Here is a 15,344-nt window from a genome sequence, read left to right as displayed (position 1 = left end):
GCTAGCCTGGGCCATCCAGGTCAGGGCAAAGCAGTTCTTTAGATACACCAAAAACTTTTCCTTTAGCTCACATCCTTTTGTACCAACATGGACAAGCTTGTATAGGTGCATCACATCCAGCTTCCCTTTTCACACAAGAAGGTCCCCTTGGAGTAGGATAATCTAGCCCTTGGAGTGATTTAACATAATGCCATTGATTATTGATTGCAGCACACTGCTTGAGTGTATAATTTTCAACTCTTCGTCATGGGAGCTAGTTAATAAAGGTCACTTAAAGCTTCGGATGTCAGTGAGAAATGGCAAGGGAGGAAAGGATCTTCCCCTCCCCCGATTCCAGATGGTCTCTTGAAAGGTGCGCAATTAAACTTCCAAAAAGTGGGGAAATTATAGCTCGGGGGAGCCCAAACATGAGTGAAACTAATCCATCTCAGAGGTGGGGTTTGGAGACTTGAAAACAGGACTTATGCGCCCTCTGCAAATGGTCTCTCTCTGTCAGAGCTCCCCAGTATGAGGCTCATGGGTGATATGGGACCCGTCAAGTTTTTCAGAAAGTGGGCAGGTCATGTTGCTGGCTTCCCTCACTGGGTGGAACAGGCTTCCTCAGGAGGTGGTAAGCTCTCCTTCCCTGGGGTTTTTTCAGAAGAGGCTAGATGGCCATCTGTCAGCAATGCTGATTCTATGACCTTAGGCAGATCATGAGAGGGAGGGCACCTTGGCCATCTTCTGGGCATGAAGTATGGGTCACTAGGGGTGTGGGAAGGAGGTAGTTTGGAATTTCCTGCATTGTGCAGGGGGTTGGACTAGATGGCCCTGGTGGTCCAGCTCTATGATTCTATGAAAAGAAAAGGGTTTCCATGCCTGCAATAGCAGCTGCACCCACTGGAGGATCAGGAGAACTGGTAAGTACCGGAGCTTGAGGTTTCATTCTCCCTTCAGGCTTTCTCTCTTTTTATTCTCCCTTCCCTTTCTCCCTCTTTCAGAAGCCAGGTCTTAATCCAATATTCTAACCACCACACTGCCCTGGCCTGCTTTTGGTCAAAGCCTAATGATTCCACAACCATCAGGTTGGTTTTAAGAAGCATCTTGCCCCGTCTAATAAGCTCAATCTGCAGCCTCCACCGAAGAACACTCGGAAGAATGTGCAGCGCAGATTTGAATAGCGTGCTCATTTTTGCCTTTGCGAGAGAAGTCTTTGCATTTTTATGAAAAACGATGGGATCCGATCAAAGTGACCGGTTAATGTCTTGCTCAGCACTTTCTAACAATACTGTAATTGCAACCTTTCAACTAGAGCGCTGCATTCTTCCACCGGCATGAAAAGGACACCAATGGAATTGTCTCTGAGCACATTCATGCCTTGCAAAAAAAAAAAAAAAAAGGAAATAAAATGAAGAAAGAATTCTATTCCATCTCCTCCAGTCCATTTGCGGAAAGAAAACCTTTTGCAGCGAGGCAGAAACCGATTTGCAGCCATCTGCATAATGTTGCCAGCTTTTGTCTAGTTCAACGGATCGGCTTTTGGGAAATGGTTATTGAAGAGTGCAATTTTCATAAATGTTTGGAAATTGATACACAGGAAACTGGCCATAAAATCTTTTTTTTTCCAGGAGAGGGTCTCTAAGTCATTGGCTGCTAAATGACACAGCTGAAGACAGGGAGCTTTGTGGGTAGTCTGTAACTGGTAGAGGTACGCCATCTTCTGCCAGCACTGAAGAGGTAGGATTCAGACCCAGGAGTTCAAGCTGGATGGGCAGTGTCCAGTTCGCACATTATAGAGAACACAAGTCTGGTCTAGGGTCCTCAACCTGTGTCCTGAGATTAACAGTCATACATGAGTTGTGGGTTCTTTTTGATTCTGGTGTGCATGGTGCCCAGTTCAGACTGCTAATATGGCATGCCTGGAGAAGAAGATCCTACAGCCTTCCCCAGACACCATTTTCCAGCCCTGAAATGGACTGGTTTCCTCGTTAGCATAGTGGTAAGTATCCCCGCCTGTCACGTGGGAGACCGGGGTTCAATTCCCCAATGGAGAGAGTGCATATTTGGGGAGGGGCCATGGCTCAGTGGTAGAGCTTCTGCTTGGCATGCAGAAGGTCCCAGGTTCAATCCCAGGCATCTCCAGTTAAAGGGACTGGGCAAGTAGGTGATGTGAAAGACCTCTGCTTGAGACCCTGGAGAGCTGCTGCCAGTCTGAGTAGTCAATACTGACTTTGATGGACCAAGGGTCTGATTCAGTGACTGGGGAGGTGCTACTTGGGCACAGGTTTACACAAATGGGCCAATGGGTCAAATAATGCACCCCCCAGGGTTGTTGAAGGTGAGGAAAATGGCACAGAGGAGGGAGATGAAGCCCCTTCTCTATGCATGCCCCAGCTGTGATCTGAATCACTCAAGTGGGAATTGAGGAGTGCCTGTAATGCACGTGTGGTTATTACACCAGAAGGGGACCCCAGATTTCCCCGGTGTTACTCATTCTCTGGTCTCCCTCACTCTTAGGCTGGGCAGTGCATGGGAGAAGGCAGATTCAGAATTTCTCCTCCTCTTATACTCTGGAGTTCTGAAATACCTGGAGTTATTTGTAAAGAGGAACCTACCCGTTAGGAACCCACCACTGTTTTGCTTTTTATTTCCAACTCCTTCCACTCCTGCAGTTCACTCACATCCTTTTCCCTCCACCGCATTATCACACACTCATGAGCATTGACAAAACACAATGCAGAAATGTTGGCTGTGGGTACAATTGTCATCACGGTGTAAGGGGGTGCCAACAAACCACAGCGATGTGATCATACTCGCACTCTCGTCAAGATGGAATTTTTTTTGCACTTTTCTTTGCTGCAGATGTGTGCTCTGCTATCGTAAAGATGCCGAGATGCCGAGCGACTGGAGGAACTTGCGCGGTGCAGCAAACTGACCCTGCTCCAACTCCAGAATTCATTTTAGAAATTACACCGATTAAATCAGGAGGACTGGAAGGCCAGGCCAAGAGGGCTTCCGGAGTAAAGAAATAATAACACCCCCTCATCTCTAGGAAATAGGAGAAATTCCTCCATTCTGTTGCCTTATTGTTTCAAAAACTGTAGGGAGGAATACCAGCTTAGACTGCACCGTCACATAAAAACTCCCCACAAACAGAGATCTATTTTGTCAGGAAGCAAGGTTTTTGACCAGTCTTTTGCCTATGGTGTAATCATTGTCTAACTGTAGGGGGAATTATCACGACAAAGCTATATGACCCCACCCCCCCTTCCCCAGAATGGATTCCATTATGCCACACGTGAAGAAGAAGAGTTGGTTTTTATATGCCGACTTTCTCTACAACTTCAGGGAGAATCAAACCGGTTTGCAATCACCTTCCTGTCCCTTCCCCACAACAGACACCCTGTGAGATAGGTGGGGCTGAGAGAGCTCTAACAGAGCTGTGACTTGCCCAAGGTCACCCAGCTGGCTTCATGTGGAGGAGTGGGGAAACAAATCCAGTTCACCAGATTAGCCTCCACCGCTCATGTGGAGGAGAGGGGAATCAAACCTGGTTCTCCAGATCAGAGTCCACCGCTCCAAACCACCGCTCTTAACCACTAAACCACGCTGGCTCCTCGACCAGCATAGACCAGAACAGAAAAAGAGAAGGACAGGAACTCGAGAATTATCCCTCTGTCCATGGTCCTGAAAGCATTTCTAGTCTGGAAATGTCCTGTGGAAATCAGAATGCAAATCCATTCAATGGACGAGAAGGTTGGAATGTATTTTTTTCCTCCCCCCCCCCCCCACAGTGAAATAGCTTCAGTATTTTTCAGACCCCTTTTGCTTGGCAAGTGGCACTTTGTACTTAAAATAAATGACAAGGCAGGGAATGTAAAATAGGACAGCAAGAATGATTAAGCCTTGGAGCGGTTTCCCCAGGGAAGTGGAGAAAGCCCGGTTCCTTTGATATTTTTAACATTCAGCCAGAAACAGGAGAAGAATGTACTTGGAACAAACAATCCTGAACGGGCAGGAAATCAATTGGCCCTTCTAATGGGGTCCTCCCTGTCCCAACTTCCACACACGTAACCTAGAAAGTTCGCAAGTAATGCTGAACTTCTTAAACCTCATGTGCGCCTAGTGTATTATCATGCCCTTCCTCCAGGGATCTTACAGTATGGATCTAGATTCTTCTCCCTTCCGCCCATATTATCCTCCCAACAACCCTATGAGGTAGCAATGTCTAGGAGAGTCGGACTGGCCCAGGTTCTCCAGAATCCTAGTCTGATGCTCTAACCACTACACCGCATGAGCTCTTGGGACCAAATATTATTTGGAGCCAAGAAAACTCGGCTAGTTCTTTTTGAAACCAAAGATCTCATCCAACTTCTGTGAAATTGCGGACAGTAGGAAACAGGACAGAACTCCAAACTGCAGAGATGAAGGTGTCTTGTAGCCACCATCAGAAGTAGAAATGGATCCCCTTAACTGGCTGGGCCGGTGAGCAACTCTGACCTGGGAGCTTTCATAAAGATCTACATTATAACCTGACCCATGCTTGCTTATTGGAGTAAAGGGTTATAAGAATAGTCGCAGATGAGTCTCTGCCTGATATCCCTCAAAGCTTCTCAGCTTCCTTTCTCTGTCTCCTAACAGCCCTGTCTGCTTGCCCTGCCCTTCTGCCTGCACTTTGGACACGCTTCTCAGCAACAATCCTGGTCCGTGGTCACCTCTGCCTCTGGGTCGACCCCCTTGCAGCTCTGACCCAAATCTCCAGCCATCTCTGGTCCTCCATCCTGCCTGGGCTCATGATCCATGCTCCTACTATGCTCCGCTTCTGGCAACTCAGGGTCAAGATCCATCCATCCACCACCCCGCCCGGCAGAGCCCCAGAGAACACCAGGCCAACCACACTTTGGTTGGAGCTTTGGACTTCGTCCAGCCCAGCACACTCTCTCATCCCACAGACTATTCAGATTGTGAGGCCTCTGGGGATAGAAATGCATTTGGAAACACTGTGGTAAGCTATTCTGATCCCATGGGATGGAGCGGGATGAAAAGCCTAATAAATAAGACCGAACACTGTCAAAAGATTGATGGGAACTGGATATTGCATGCAAGATGGGAGAAAGTACAGCCACTGATACCAGATACCACCAGGGCCACCGAGATCCACCAGGCCCCTCCTTAGACAAAGATTTCCTCAGGGGCCTGATCCTACACCAATCCAAATCTACCTCAAGTTTCATACAACAGCAAATCGCATTTGCCCAGCTACACAGGCCCCAAGCAAGACCTGGATCCCATCATTTTGTCCCCATAGTCCCCTCCTCTCAGCAGCCCTGGATAGACCCCCAGCATTCCAGTTCCCTCCTCTCAACAGCCCTGGATATACCCCCAGCATTCCAGTTCCCAACAAGAAAACATTTCCTTTTAGCAACAGACTTCCCAACATCTTTGCTCCACACAGCTCTGACAATATTAACACAGCTCTGGGCTCCATTTATTCACTCAAAGATTTCAAACCTGCCCCTTCCACATAGGTCAGGGTAGCTTATAGCAGATTGAGTTCAGCCCACACAGTGAGCCCACCTTTTAAGAATACAGTGTACAGACCTGAGCAGTGAGCAGGCCTCAAAACTGTTGCAGAAGCCAAGCCCTCACCCAAAAGGTTCTCTCAAACAAAACACCCCTTCCGGAAAGCCATTCCAGAGGATGGGAGTGACAATCGAGAAGGACCTCATATGGGTAGCAGCTGTATGTGCTACTAGCAGCAAAGGAACTATGAGAAAGAATTGGTGGGCTGAATGGAGTTGGCGGCCAGGTTCATATAGAGAGAGGAGGTCCCTCAAGAGCCAGGGGAATAAAGGTCTTTAAAGAAAAGGATCAGCACCCCGAAGTCAGCCCAGAAGCACATTAGTAGCCAACGCTGCCACATTAATAGTCTCAGGATGTGAACTCAGCAAGTGGTCGCAGTCAGCAAATGGGCAACTGCATTCTGCACTGGTTGAAGCTTCTGAGTTGTCTTCAAGGGCAGCTTAATCCAGAGCACAACGCAGTAATCTATCCAGTTCTACAGCCGGTGCAACATGCATTGACAGTAGGATTCCCATAGCATGGGGGGTCCACATTCCTTGACCCATCACAGGGAGGTAAGCTGGATATGGGTTGGGTGTTACAGGTCTCCCATTCTCTGTCATGAGAAAGAGGGCCCCTGGAGTCATACCAGAGAGAAGAGGAGCTTGGTCATCCCCTACAGAGGTCCTTCCATGCACATGTGTGGCAGTCAAGGGTAGGATTCTATTGAGCCCCTGGAGCTTCAACCAGTTTTCCCAGTACGAGTCTAGAGAAAGTCTAGCAAAGGGGGAGGATTTCCTGCCATGGTTGGCAGCTTTCTTATGTTCCCAAGAGCAGCAGCTGAGTCACAGAAAGCAGAGTGAAACAAACAGATTTTTTTTAAAAAAAAAACACATTTATATTACTGTGGGTTTTTCTTTACAGCCCATCCGATAGAGACTATAATGGTTTTAATGTCCTTCTTTAACAATGGAAATCATTATGGACTATTAGGGAAAGTTCCTGCATTGCAAAATTGATTGCCCGGACTTCTAACGGCCATTAAACTAGTTAAGAAAGATTCTGCCTTTTCTTTTCTTTTTTAAGAAATGAGAGACGGCCCGTTGAACCGAAGCTACTCTAACCCGGCCTTGAGGATGGAGAATCTCCCTCCCTGTACCTTAACACACAGAGAAGTTTGCAATCACCCATTCACAGGGGGCAGGATGCAGGTGCACGGATGGAAGCTGGATCCAGACAAGACAAAGCTAATGGCAGACACAGCATCCCTTACAGACTGTTGCCTTCCCTTGTGCCCCATTACAGTCTCTAAATTCCAACAAAGACGCCATCTAAACAATTCCAGCTATGTCAATCTGGGTGCCGGGGGCACAGAGTGAGGGATTACCAAAAGCTCTTCCAATTACTCAGCTCCTTCCCACTATAAAGCCCATGTCTGAGCATCCTAGGCAAAGCATTTCAAGGCTGATCCCATCGGCGGCTCGGCCTACGAAAACTGGCTTTCATGCAGGAACATATTGTATCATTGTTCTTCATCTGAAACATGTTGTTCGCTTCGAGCCTTTAGGATGGCACAGAGCACAACAAACATAACCAAGAAGAAAAATTGTTCTGGTTAATGAACTGTAAATAAGGAGGAGGGTTTGGGTTGACAATAAAAGGAACTCCAGTTATGTACAACTCACATTTCAAAAGAGTTCTCAAAGCCAGGAAAAGAAGCTGTCCATCTTGTTTGTCTAACTGTAGCACAGTTCAGTTAGGTAAAGGTAAAGGTAGTCCCCTGCACAAGCAGCAGGTCATTACTGACCCATGGGGTGACATCACATCCCGACGTTTACTAGGCAGACTATGCTTACGGGGTGGTTTGCCAGTGCCTTCCCATCTACGTTTTACCCCCAGCAAGCTGGGTACACATTTTACTGACCTCGGAAGGATGGAAGGCTGAGTCAACCTTGAGCCGGCTACCTGAAACCGACTTCTGTCGGGATCGAACTCCGGTAATGAGCAGAGCTTGGACTGCAGTACTGCAGCTTACCACTCTGCACCACTGGGCTCTTATACAGTTCAGGTTAGACATTTATTAATTTCGACCCCACAACGACTACTGCTTGCAGTGGCTGATACATAATGAAGTTGCTGGACATCAAAGTTACAAACCTAGTAAAGCCGAGACAGAACCAATGACCAACAAAGCTGTTTCTGCCACCACCACCACCACAACGTAACCCACAGACTCCTGAAAAAAAGGACTTCCTACAGCATGGGGAAATGTATTTCATGGTCCTGGGACAGCTACCAAGAATGCTTTGTCCTCTGACTGTTCCCACTTCTGTCATTGCAGAGACTCTCATTTAAGCCTGCCAAAAAATATTAAAACGGCAAGGAGAGATGATGGCACATCTGAAGACAGGGGCTCAGATTCACAAAACAGTGTGGGCTGCCGTCGCCATATTAGATGCCGCTGAGGAGCAAGAACCCCTCCAAGACATGCAATCCCCAGGCTGCTTAGCGATGTAAAGGTCAAACGTCCCGTTTCAAGATGTTAGCGGTCTAGAATACTGTTAGCTCACTACTCCTCCAAAGGGCTGAGAGGGGCGTAGATATTATCCTCACAGCGATCCTGAGAGGTAGGTTGGCCGAGTGTGGGTGGCTGGCCCCAAATCGCCCGGCAAGGTCATGTCAGAAGGTGGACCTGAACCCAGATAATTACAGCCGCACGCCTGGTCTTGGTGCTTCCTGTAGATTGCTAAGTTTGGCCCATAAGAAGCCAGGCGCTAGACGTCACTGCCTTGTGGTGCGAAGTTGGAGTATATAACCATTTAATGGGCTTCATGACGTATTTTGTCGTGCTGTTTTAATCACTAGCCACCTTGGTGGCCCTGATTGGGCAGAAAGGTGGGATATAAATGTTGTAAATAAATACTAAATAAAGTTGCTTCCCCTACTACTTAGGGATGATGAGTTCCATTGGCTTCAGTCTGAATAAACCCAACTGGCATGATATCCACTAGAAGGCAGGTATAGTCCAGAAAGTCCGAATTATACCTAGAACTGAAATGTATTTGCTCTCCCAAAAAAAAAACACCCTAAAATTGTTCTCTGCAAATTCCAACCCTTGGCACACTTTGATTTTCTCTGTTTTCAGAAATTAAGCACTTAGAGGGAGAAGGTCTCCTTTGAATCCCTCCCAGCGTGAAATTCCACTGGAAAAAGTCACTAATCTTATTGATTCTTTTTTAACTTTTTGCAAAACACCTTGGAAGTTTCATTGAGCCGAAAGCTCCAAGCTTATACCCATCTCTTACTTTAAGCAAAATCCCATGGCAATGTCAAGATCTCTGACCTATTTCACTAGCTGTGTCACACAAAAACCCCTCCTTTCCCTCAAAACGCTGCACCCTGCTTGCCTGGGTGGGCTCCGAGGAAAGCAAGTCCGCCGTTTGGAAAAGGGGGAAACTAGAGGGATTTTTGCAGCTGTGTGCAAGAAAGCTGTTTTGGAGAAAGCTCTCTTGGGGTGGGCTGGAGCAAGCGGAACCAAACCCGCTTCCCCCCCCCCATCCTTGGCACTGCCAAAGGGCTTTTTGCCCCCACCCTAGCCAGCAGCACCAACAATGGGTGTAGGATTGCTCATTGCCCGCCCTGCCCGGGTTCAAGAAGAGCAGCCCTATGGCACTATCACTGCTAGTGGGAAGAGGCAACAGGTTGCCCTTTGCCTCTCGTGGTCACTGCTGCTGGCTGGGTCCTTGGGGGGCACTGGGCTTCCTCCTGGAGTGTTTCAGCAACCCAATCCCCCACCCACCCCCAGGGTGGATGCAAGTGCATTGTGCGCTGCTTTAAAGCCCGGCACTGCCTTTCTAGGAGCCTGCTCAACCTGTACATTGTGCTGTTTTAAAAGTTGGCACTGCCTTTCGAGGAGCCTGCTCGACCTGTAGATTTGCAGACAAGCAGCTCTTATAGACACACTGTAACTGGCCCGTACTCCATCTTGTACGGGGCTGAGCTTGCAACTTGTGACACCACTGTATGGGGCCATGACACGTAAGAGACTTCCTAAAGCCATACCCACAAACCAACTTCTCCAATTCCATGACTTGCTGAGCAAACCCCAGTAAAGTGTGCACTGTTTGACAGGGGTGATCCACTCACATTGATCTTGGAGCAAGTAGCCAACAAGAAGTGGGTACCAAACAGGCGCACGATTCCCCCAAAGCATTAAACAGTGTGCTGCAGAGCCGAAGGTATGGCAGCGAGAGGGAGAAGGGGAGAGACGGTCACGCTCGAGCCTTGCTGTGGTACACGGATGACAACATGTTAAATACTAATTGCATGCTGTCAGCTGAGCAAACGACAGGCATTCAGAGAAATAATCCCCCAGCGGGATGAATCAAGCAAAACCACTCTCTGCCTTTCAAATTAGCAGGTCTGTAAATCCCCTCTCAAGGAGGCATTGGGCATCAGTTCCTTATCTGGCAAGGGAGCAGATCTTAATTCGGAAAAAGCATTTGCCAGTAAGGGGGGTGGGGGGAAGCACCGCCACCGACCCTGCCTTTCCCGTGAGACAGAACAAAACTTCCCATCTGCCAGAGAGCCAACTCGGGTAACTCCAGCTCCCTGTTCAGGGCAATCATTGAGCTAACACCTACACAGGTGGAGAGTGAGAAAGAGAGAGGGGGGGGACAGAGAAAGAGATAGAGGCATAAGCTTGCTGAGTTACAGAAGGGAAAAGATCAAGGGACTCAGAACTGCAACCCATCTGTTTTCATGTTTTAAAGAGAGACTTTCAAGTACATCTTCAGCCCCTGCTGTCAAGCACAGACATAACGTGACTGCGATTCGAAACTCAGAAGGATTGACAATTAAAAAATACTCCCCACCACCATCACCTAATGCTATAGATTGCCCCTCCCTTTTTAAATCACGGAAAAACATTTTTTTTCTCACCACCCCACCAAACCTTATACGGGATCCCTTAATCTTTACCAATGAGTGCAGGGGCTAGAGACGCCGGCAATTAACAGAAGCCCCCCCCCCCAAACCAATAGGGACCTTCCTTCTTCATTGCAAAAGTGTGGAAGGCGGTGAAGAGTGGAGGGGGGCAGAGAAACTCATCCATGCGAGACGAAGTGTTTCTTCCCAACACACACATTGCAAAGAGACTCGGGCACTGCAAACTCTTCTAGCCAAGAGGGCAGGCGAGCAACTGTAGTTCAAAGGCACATTTTGCCACCCTCCATGTTGAGGCAGGACCACCCCCGGCCAGATTTGCACACAATCTTACAAAACTTCAGAAAGGAAAGTCATTTCCCTTCCCCCCGCCCAAAAAAAAGAAGGAATCCCAATGTGTTCACCTGGCCAGTACTACTTACAGTTTGGCCTTCTCCATCCATCTGGGTCCTCGATTCTTCTGTGCCCGGACAGGCTGTCCACTCGCCGCCTCCTTCTCCTCCTGTTCCTTCCTTCTCCGTGTTCCCGGCTTCATTCCCCAGCTTCTGCCTCTTCCCCTCGGGTTGTGGATCATCTGCCTCTTCTCGCCTCATCTTGCCATCTCTGCTTCGCTGTTTCGCTGCATCCTCTAGGCTGCTAGATGGATTAGACATTTTTTTAAAAAATAAATAAATAAATACGTCGGTGTACTTTGCTATGTCTATATGTATATATTACATGGATTTTATATTCTGGCCTAACGAAGCTGCCTCTGTAGGGGAAAGCTTTGGCTACTGAGAGCTCCCTCTCTCTCTCCCCTATATGCTCAGTCTTCTTTTAAAAAATTTAGCTGGTGTTTCAGAGCCTTCATAAGGCTTCCCGGCATCTCACCATTTCTTTAGCTCCCTCTGCTGCTGGCTGGCTGGCTCTTTCCCTTTGGCAGTAGTTTAAGCATACACTTGAATATTTCTCTCCCCTTTTGCACACAAATAACCTTTTCGGATATTGATTGTTGGCATGTTGCTCCTGCCAATGATCATTCCGGGGTCTATCACCTCCCCATTCCATAGGGACTGATTCGTGTGGTGGTTTTTTTATTTTGTTTTGAGGATCCCACTGTTCTTAAATGTGATCTGACAATCGGGTCAAATCAATATGCTATTTATCTATGCCAAGATCTCCACTTAGGAGATTTTTGCACACTCAAGCGCTCCAGGGTTTAGCTCACCATTCAGTTGCCCAAGGCATTTAGCAAACGCTTCTTTTTATTTCTGAAAAAAAAATATGTGACGTTTATAGTCCTTATTGTAGGGGAGTATTGCTTTTTAAAAATGACTTGTCAGAGGCAGACTGATAAGCCTGGTAAAGGTAAAGGTCCCCTGTGCAAGCACTGGATCATTCCTGACCCATGGGGTGATGTCACATCCCGACGTTTCCAAGGCAGTCTTTTGTTTTGCAGGGTGGTTTGCCAGTGCCTTCCCCAATCATCTTCGCTTTACCCCCAGCAAGCTGGGTGCTCATTTCACCGACCTCGGAAGGATGGAAGGCTGAGTCAACCTTGAGCCAGCTACCTGAAACCGACTTCCGTCGGGATCGAACTCAGGTCGTGAGCAGAGCTTGGACTGCAGTACTGCAGCTTAACACTCTGCGCCATGGGGCCTACTAAGGGGGGGGGGGATTCCAGGACACCAGAAAGGTGGAACTCTTTCCTAGAAAAGCATGGCGGAAGGGGGGAAGAAACCCGTCCATGAATGCACAGGAGAGTGTTGTGGACTCTCTGATCTCCTCTCTCCAACTTTGGAAGAGTCACCATATCCAAGTACAAAGCTCAATGCTTGGGTGGGACGAGAGGAGGACAATCCCCCCCTTTGAATTCTCCATCCCTGTCATGCCACGCAAACATCTCGCCAGGTAAGTCAGAAGCAGATTATGTGTTTAATGGAAGAGTTCACGTTTAACGGAGTTCCTGGGCCTGCTCCCTCACCCAGAGGAAGAACGCCCAAGGTTTTCACTAAGGGCTTTCCCCTCTGTTACATGCCTCCACTTCTTCCAAGACAAGGAGACCCATCATTTGCAGATGGTCACCATAGTCATGGGTGCTTTTATTGGAAAACTAGGACATGAAGGGGACACTCTCTGCCTCTGCTTTTTCACATGCACAGAGGTAGTTGTGAATTTCCTGCATTGTGCAGGGGTTGGACTAGATGACCCTGGTGGTCCCTTCCAACTCAGTGATTCTATGATTCTATGACTTCCCCAGAAGTTTGGCAGGATGTTCAGGCAACAGGCAAACATATCCCCGTAACGAAAGGGTGTTACAAAGCAGCGTGTCAGGAGGGCCAGAGACGTTGACCAGCCTAGAGAGGCAGACTTTAGGCATTTCATAGCCCAGTGAAGTTCCACAGTTTGCCGGCTCGTCTGACCGGGTGTCTTGAGGCAGGTGATGCTACCCGGGCAGCTTCTGCATGCAACCAAATGCTGCCCAAAGCTCCTCCAGCAGGCAGCCTGAGAGGCAGGCTTGTAGCTGCCTGCCCTTGTTCCAGTGACTATAGCTTGGAGCTACTTTGAGGAACATGTTTTTAAGTTTGCATTATTTTAGAAAGCTGTAATTGGATTTCTAGCTCACTTTACAGTTAACACCCTCCGAGCACTTTACAAAATTGTTTAAAAAACAACAACAGTAAAATGTAATCAATATTCTGTATTGAATAAGAATGGGAAACAGAAGCCATTGAGTTCCCTGACTAAAATCTTATCTCTTCCACAGATACAAGACATGGCTGGGAACCTTACCCTAGAAAGAAAGAAAGAAAGAAAGAAAGAAAGAAAGAAAGAAAGAAAGAAAGAAAGAAAGAAAGAAAGAAAGAAAGAAAGAAAGAAAGAAAGAAAGAAAGAAAGAAAGAAAGAAAGAAAGAAAGAAAGAAAGAAAGAAAGAAAGAAAGAAAGAAAGAGACAGAGAGAGACAGGAAGGAAGGAAGGAAGGAAGGAAGGTGCTACAAATGAAGTGCTCTCTTAAACCTGCCTAGTCTAGTCGGTGCTTTTATATACGATTGTCGAAAAGGAAAACAGATTATCCAGATGAGTTCACAGAAATGAAAAATTCATTTCAGGCCTTTTCATTTTACTTACATTAGCTCCCGTGTTTAAACCCTGAGTCGCATTGTCTTAATTACTTCTTAAAAGCCAGTAAATATTTCATTAACCCTTATTAGATTGGTTTATGTTCCATGGCAATGCCATTGAGACGAAGCAAACAGAAAGCAAAAACCAGGTGAAGGGGGTTGCGGGGTCTCCAGATTATTATTTTCATGGCATCTCATTACGGTGTGGCTGTGCAAAAAGGTTTTTAATTAGCCGAACTGTCATTTGCTCACTTCTGGGGATCCTTGGAAAGTATAGCTCTGTGACCCTAGACAGATGCTACTGGTCAGAGTTGGCTGGATTGGACTATGGAAGTTTTGCACGTTCCCGGGGAAGGGAAAAGCTCCGTAGAGCCAATGCTCAGCGATCAGATGGTCCCAGGTCTCATATATCCAGCTACATAATTTCAGTTGCTGGGAACAACTTCTCTCTGCATGAGATTCCGGAGACAGTTTCGGGTGGGTAGCCATGCCTGTCTGCAGTAGAACAGCAAGTTTCGAGTCCAGTAGCACCTTAAAGACCAGCCGGATTTCCAGAGAATACGCTTTTGAGAGTCAAAGCTCTCTTCGTCAGTTACCCTCTCGAAAGCTGGAAATCTTGTTGGCCTTTAAGGTGCTGCTGGACTCAAACCCTGAGATTCAAAACTGATAAAAGGTGCGAGATTCAAAACGGATAAAAGGAAATATTTCTTTACACAGCGCATAGTTAAATTGGGGGAACTCCCTGCCCCAGGATGTGGTGATGGCTGCCAACTTGGAAGGCTTTAAGAGGGGAGTGGACATGTTCATGGAGGAAAGGGGTATTCATGGCTACTAGTTAAAAAGGATACTAGTCATGATGCATCCCTAGTATCTCCAGGATCAGAGGAGCATGCCTATTATCTGAGGTGCTGTGGAACGCAGGCAGGATGCTGCTGCTGCAGTCGTCTTGTTTGTGGGCTTCCTAGAGGCACCTGGTTGGCCACTGTGTGAACAGACTGCTGGACTTGATGGGCCTTGGTCTGATCCAGCAGGGCTGTTCTTATGAGATTCTGGAGACATCTCTGCCAATCAGATCAGACAATGCCGACCCTGCTGGACCAATAGTCTGACTCAGTACATAACAAGTTCTGTCCCAAGAGGCCCTTCCTGAAACCCAGCTCCGTAAGCGGTCGGTCTGTTTCCTCCTACTCTTTCATTTCCTTCATCTATCCCTCTTGGCCATATGTCTGCTGCCTGTCGGTATCTTGCCATCTGCAGCTCCCACCTCCAAACAAATGCACTGACGGTTCCAGATCTTTGGTTTCATTCATCATTAGATTTCATGCTAGGAACTCACTTCAAAGCTTGTGTCAGCAGCAGCTGCCGTGCATCGCAATCAACTTATCTGTACTACCGAGGAACTTGTCTGAAGGAGCTCTGGGCTCTTTGTTCTACCATCTCCTCATCAAAAAACCAAGGGAGCCAAAGGGAAGTGGGCCTAGATCCTTCGTCTCAGGCCTAAGCACCGGTGAGAACCTCCCGCAAGTTCGTTATTGTGCGTTTTGTTTGTGTGCAACACCTTTGTTGCTCTGTTTGCGGCCATGAGCGTAAGGAGATCAAGTCAATGAGTAGGGTTGCTAACCTCCAGGTACTAGCTGGAGATCTCCTGCTATTACAACTGATCTCCAGCCGATAGAGATCAGATCACCCAGAGAAAAATGACCGCTTTGGCAATTGGACTCTATGGCATTGAAGTCCCTCCCCTCCCCAAACCCCACC

General features: G+C 47.6%; 1 protein-coding gene across 10 annotated transcripts in view; it reads right to left on the bottom strand.

The window, feature by feature from the left end:
• RBFOX1 (RNA binding fox-1 homolog 1) overlaps nucleotides 1–11,138 on the bottom strand; it is a 1,240,357-nt gene extending 1,229,219 nt beyond the window's left edge. For 8 of the 10 annotated variants that reach the window (XM_056866490.1, XM_056866501.1, XM_056866499.1 and 5 more), the window contains exon 1: nucleotides 10,908–10,948. In XM_056866490.1, coding sequence (XP_056722468.1) covers nucleotides 10,908–10,928 — 21 coding nt within the window. In that variant the 5' untranslated portion in view covers nucleotides 10,929–10,948. Of the gene's footprint in view, nucleotides 1–10,907 lie in introns of all 10 variants that reach the window. The other 2 variants (XM_056866488.1, XM_056866489.1) reach the window with 1 other exon arrangement.
• Nucleotides 11,139–15,344: the final 4,206 nt, after the last annotated feature.

The sequence above is a fragment of the Euleptes europaea genome, chromosome 21 (genome assembly GCF_029931775.1).
Source record: "Euleptes europaea isolate rEulEur1 chromosome 21, rEulEur1.hap1, whole genome shotgun sequence".
Lineage (NCBI taxonomy): Eukaryota > Metazoa > Chordata > Lepidosauria > Squamata > Sphaerodactylidae > Euleptes > Euleptes europaea.
The sequence above is the reverse complement of the archived record's forward strand: the minus strand, read 5'-3'. Positions and strand labels throughout refer to the sequence as shown.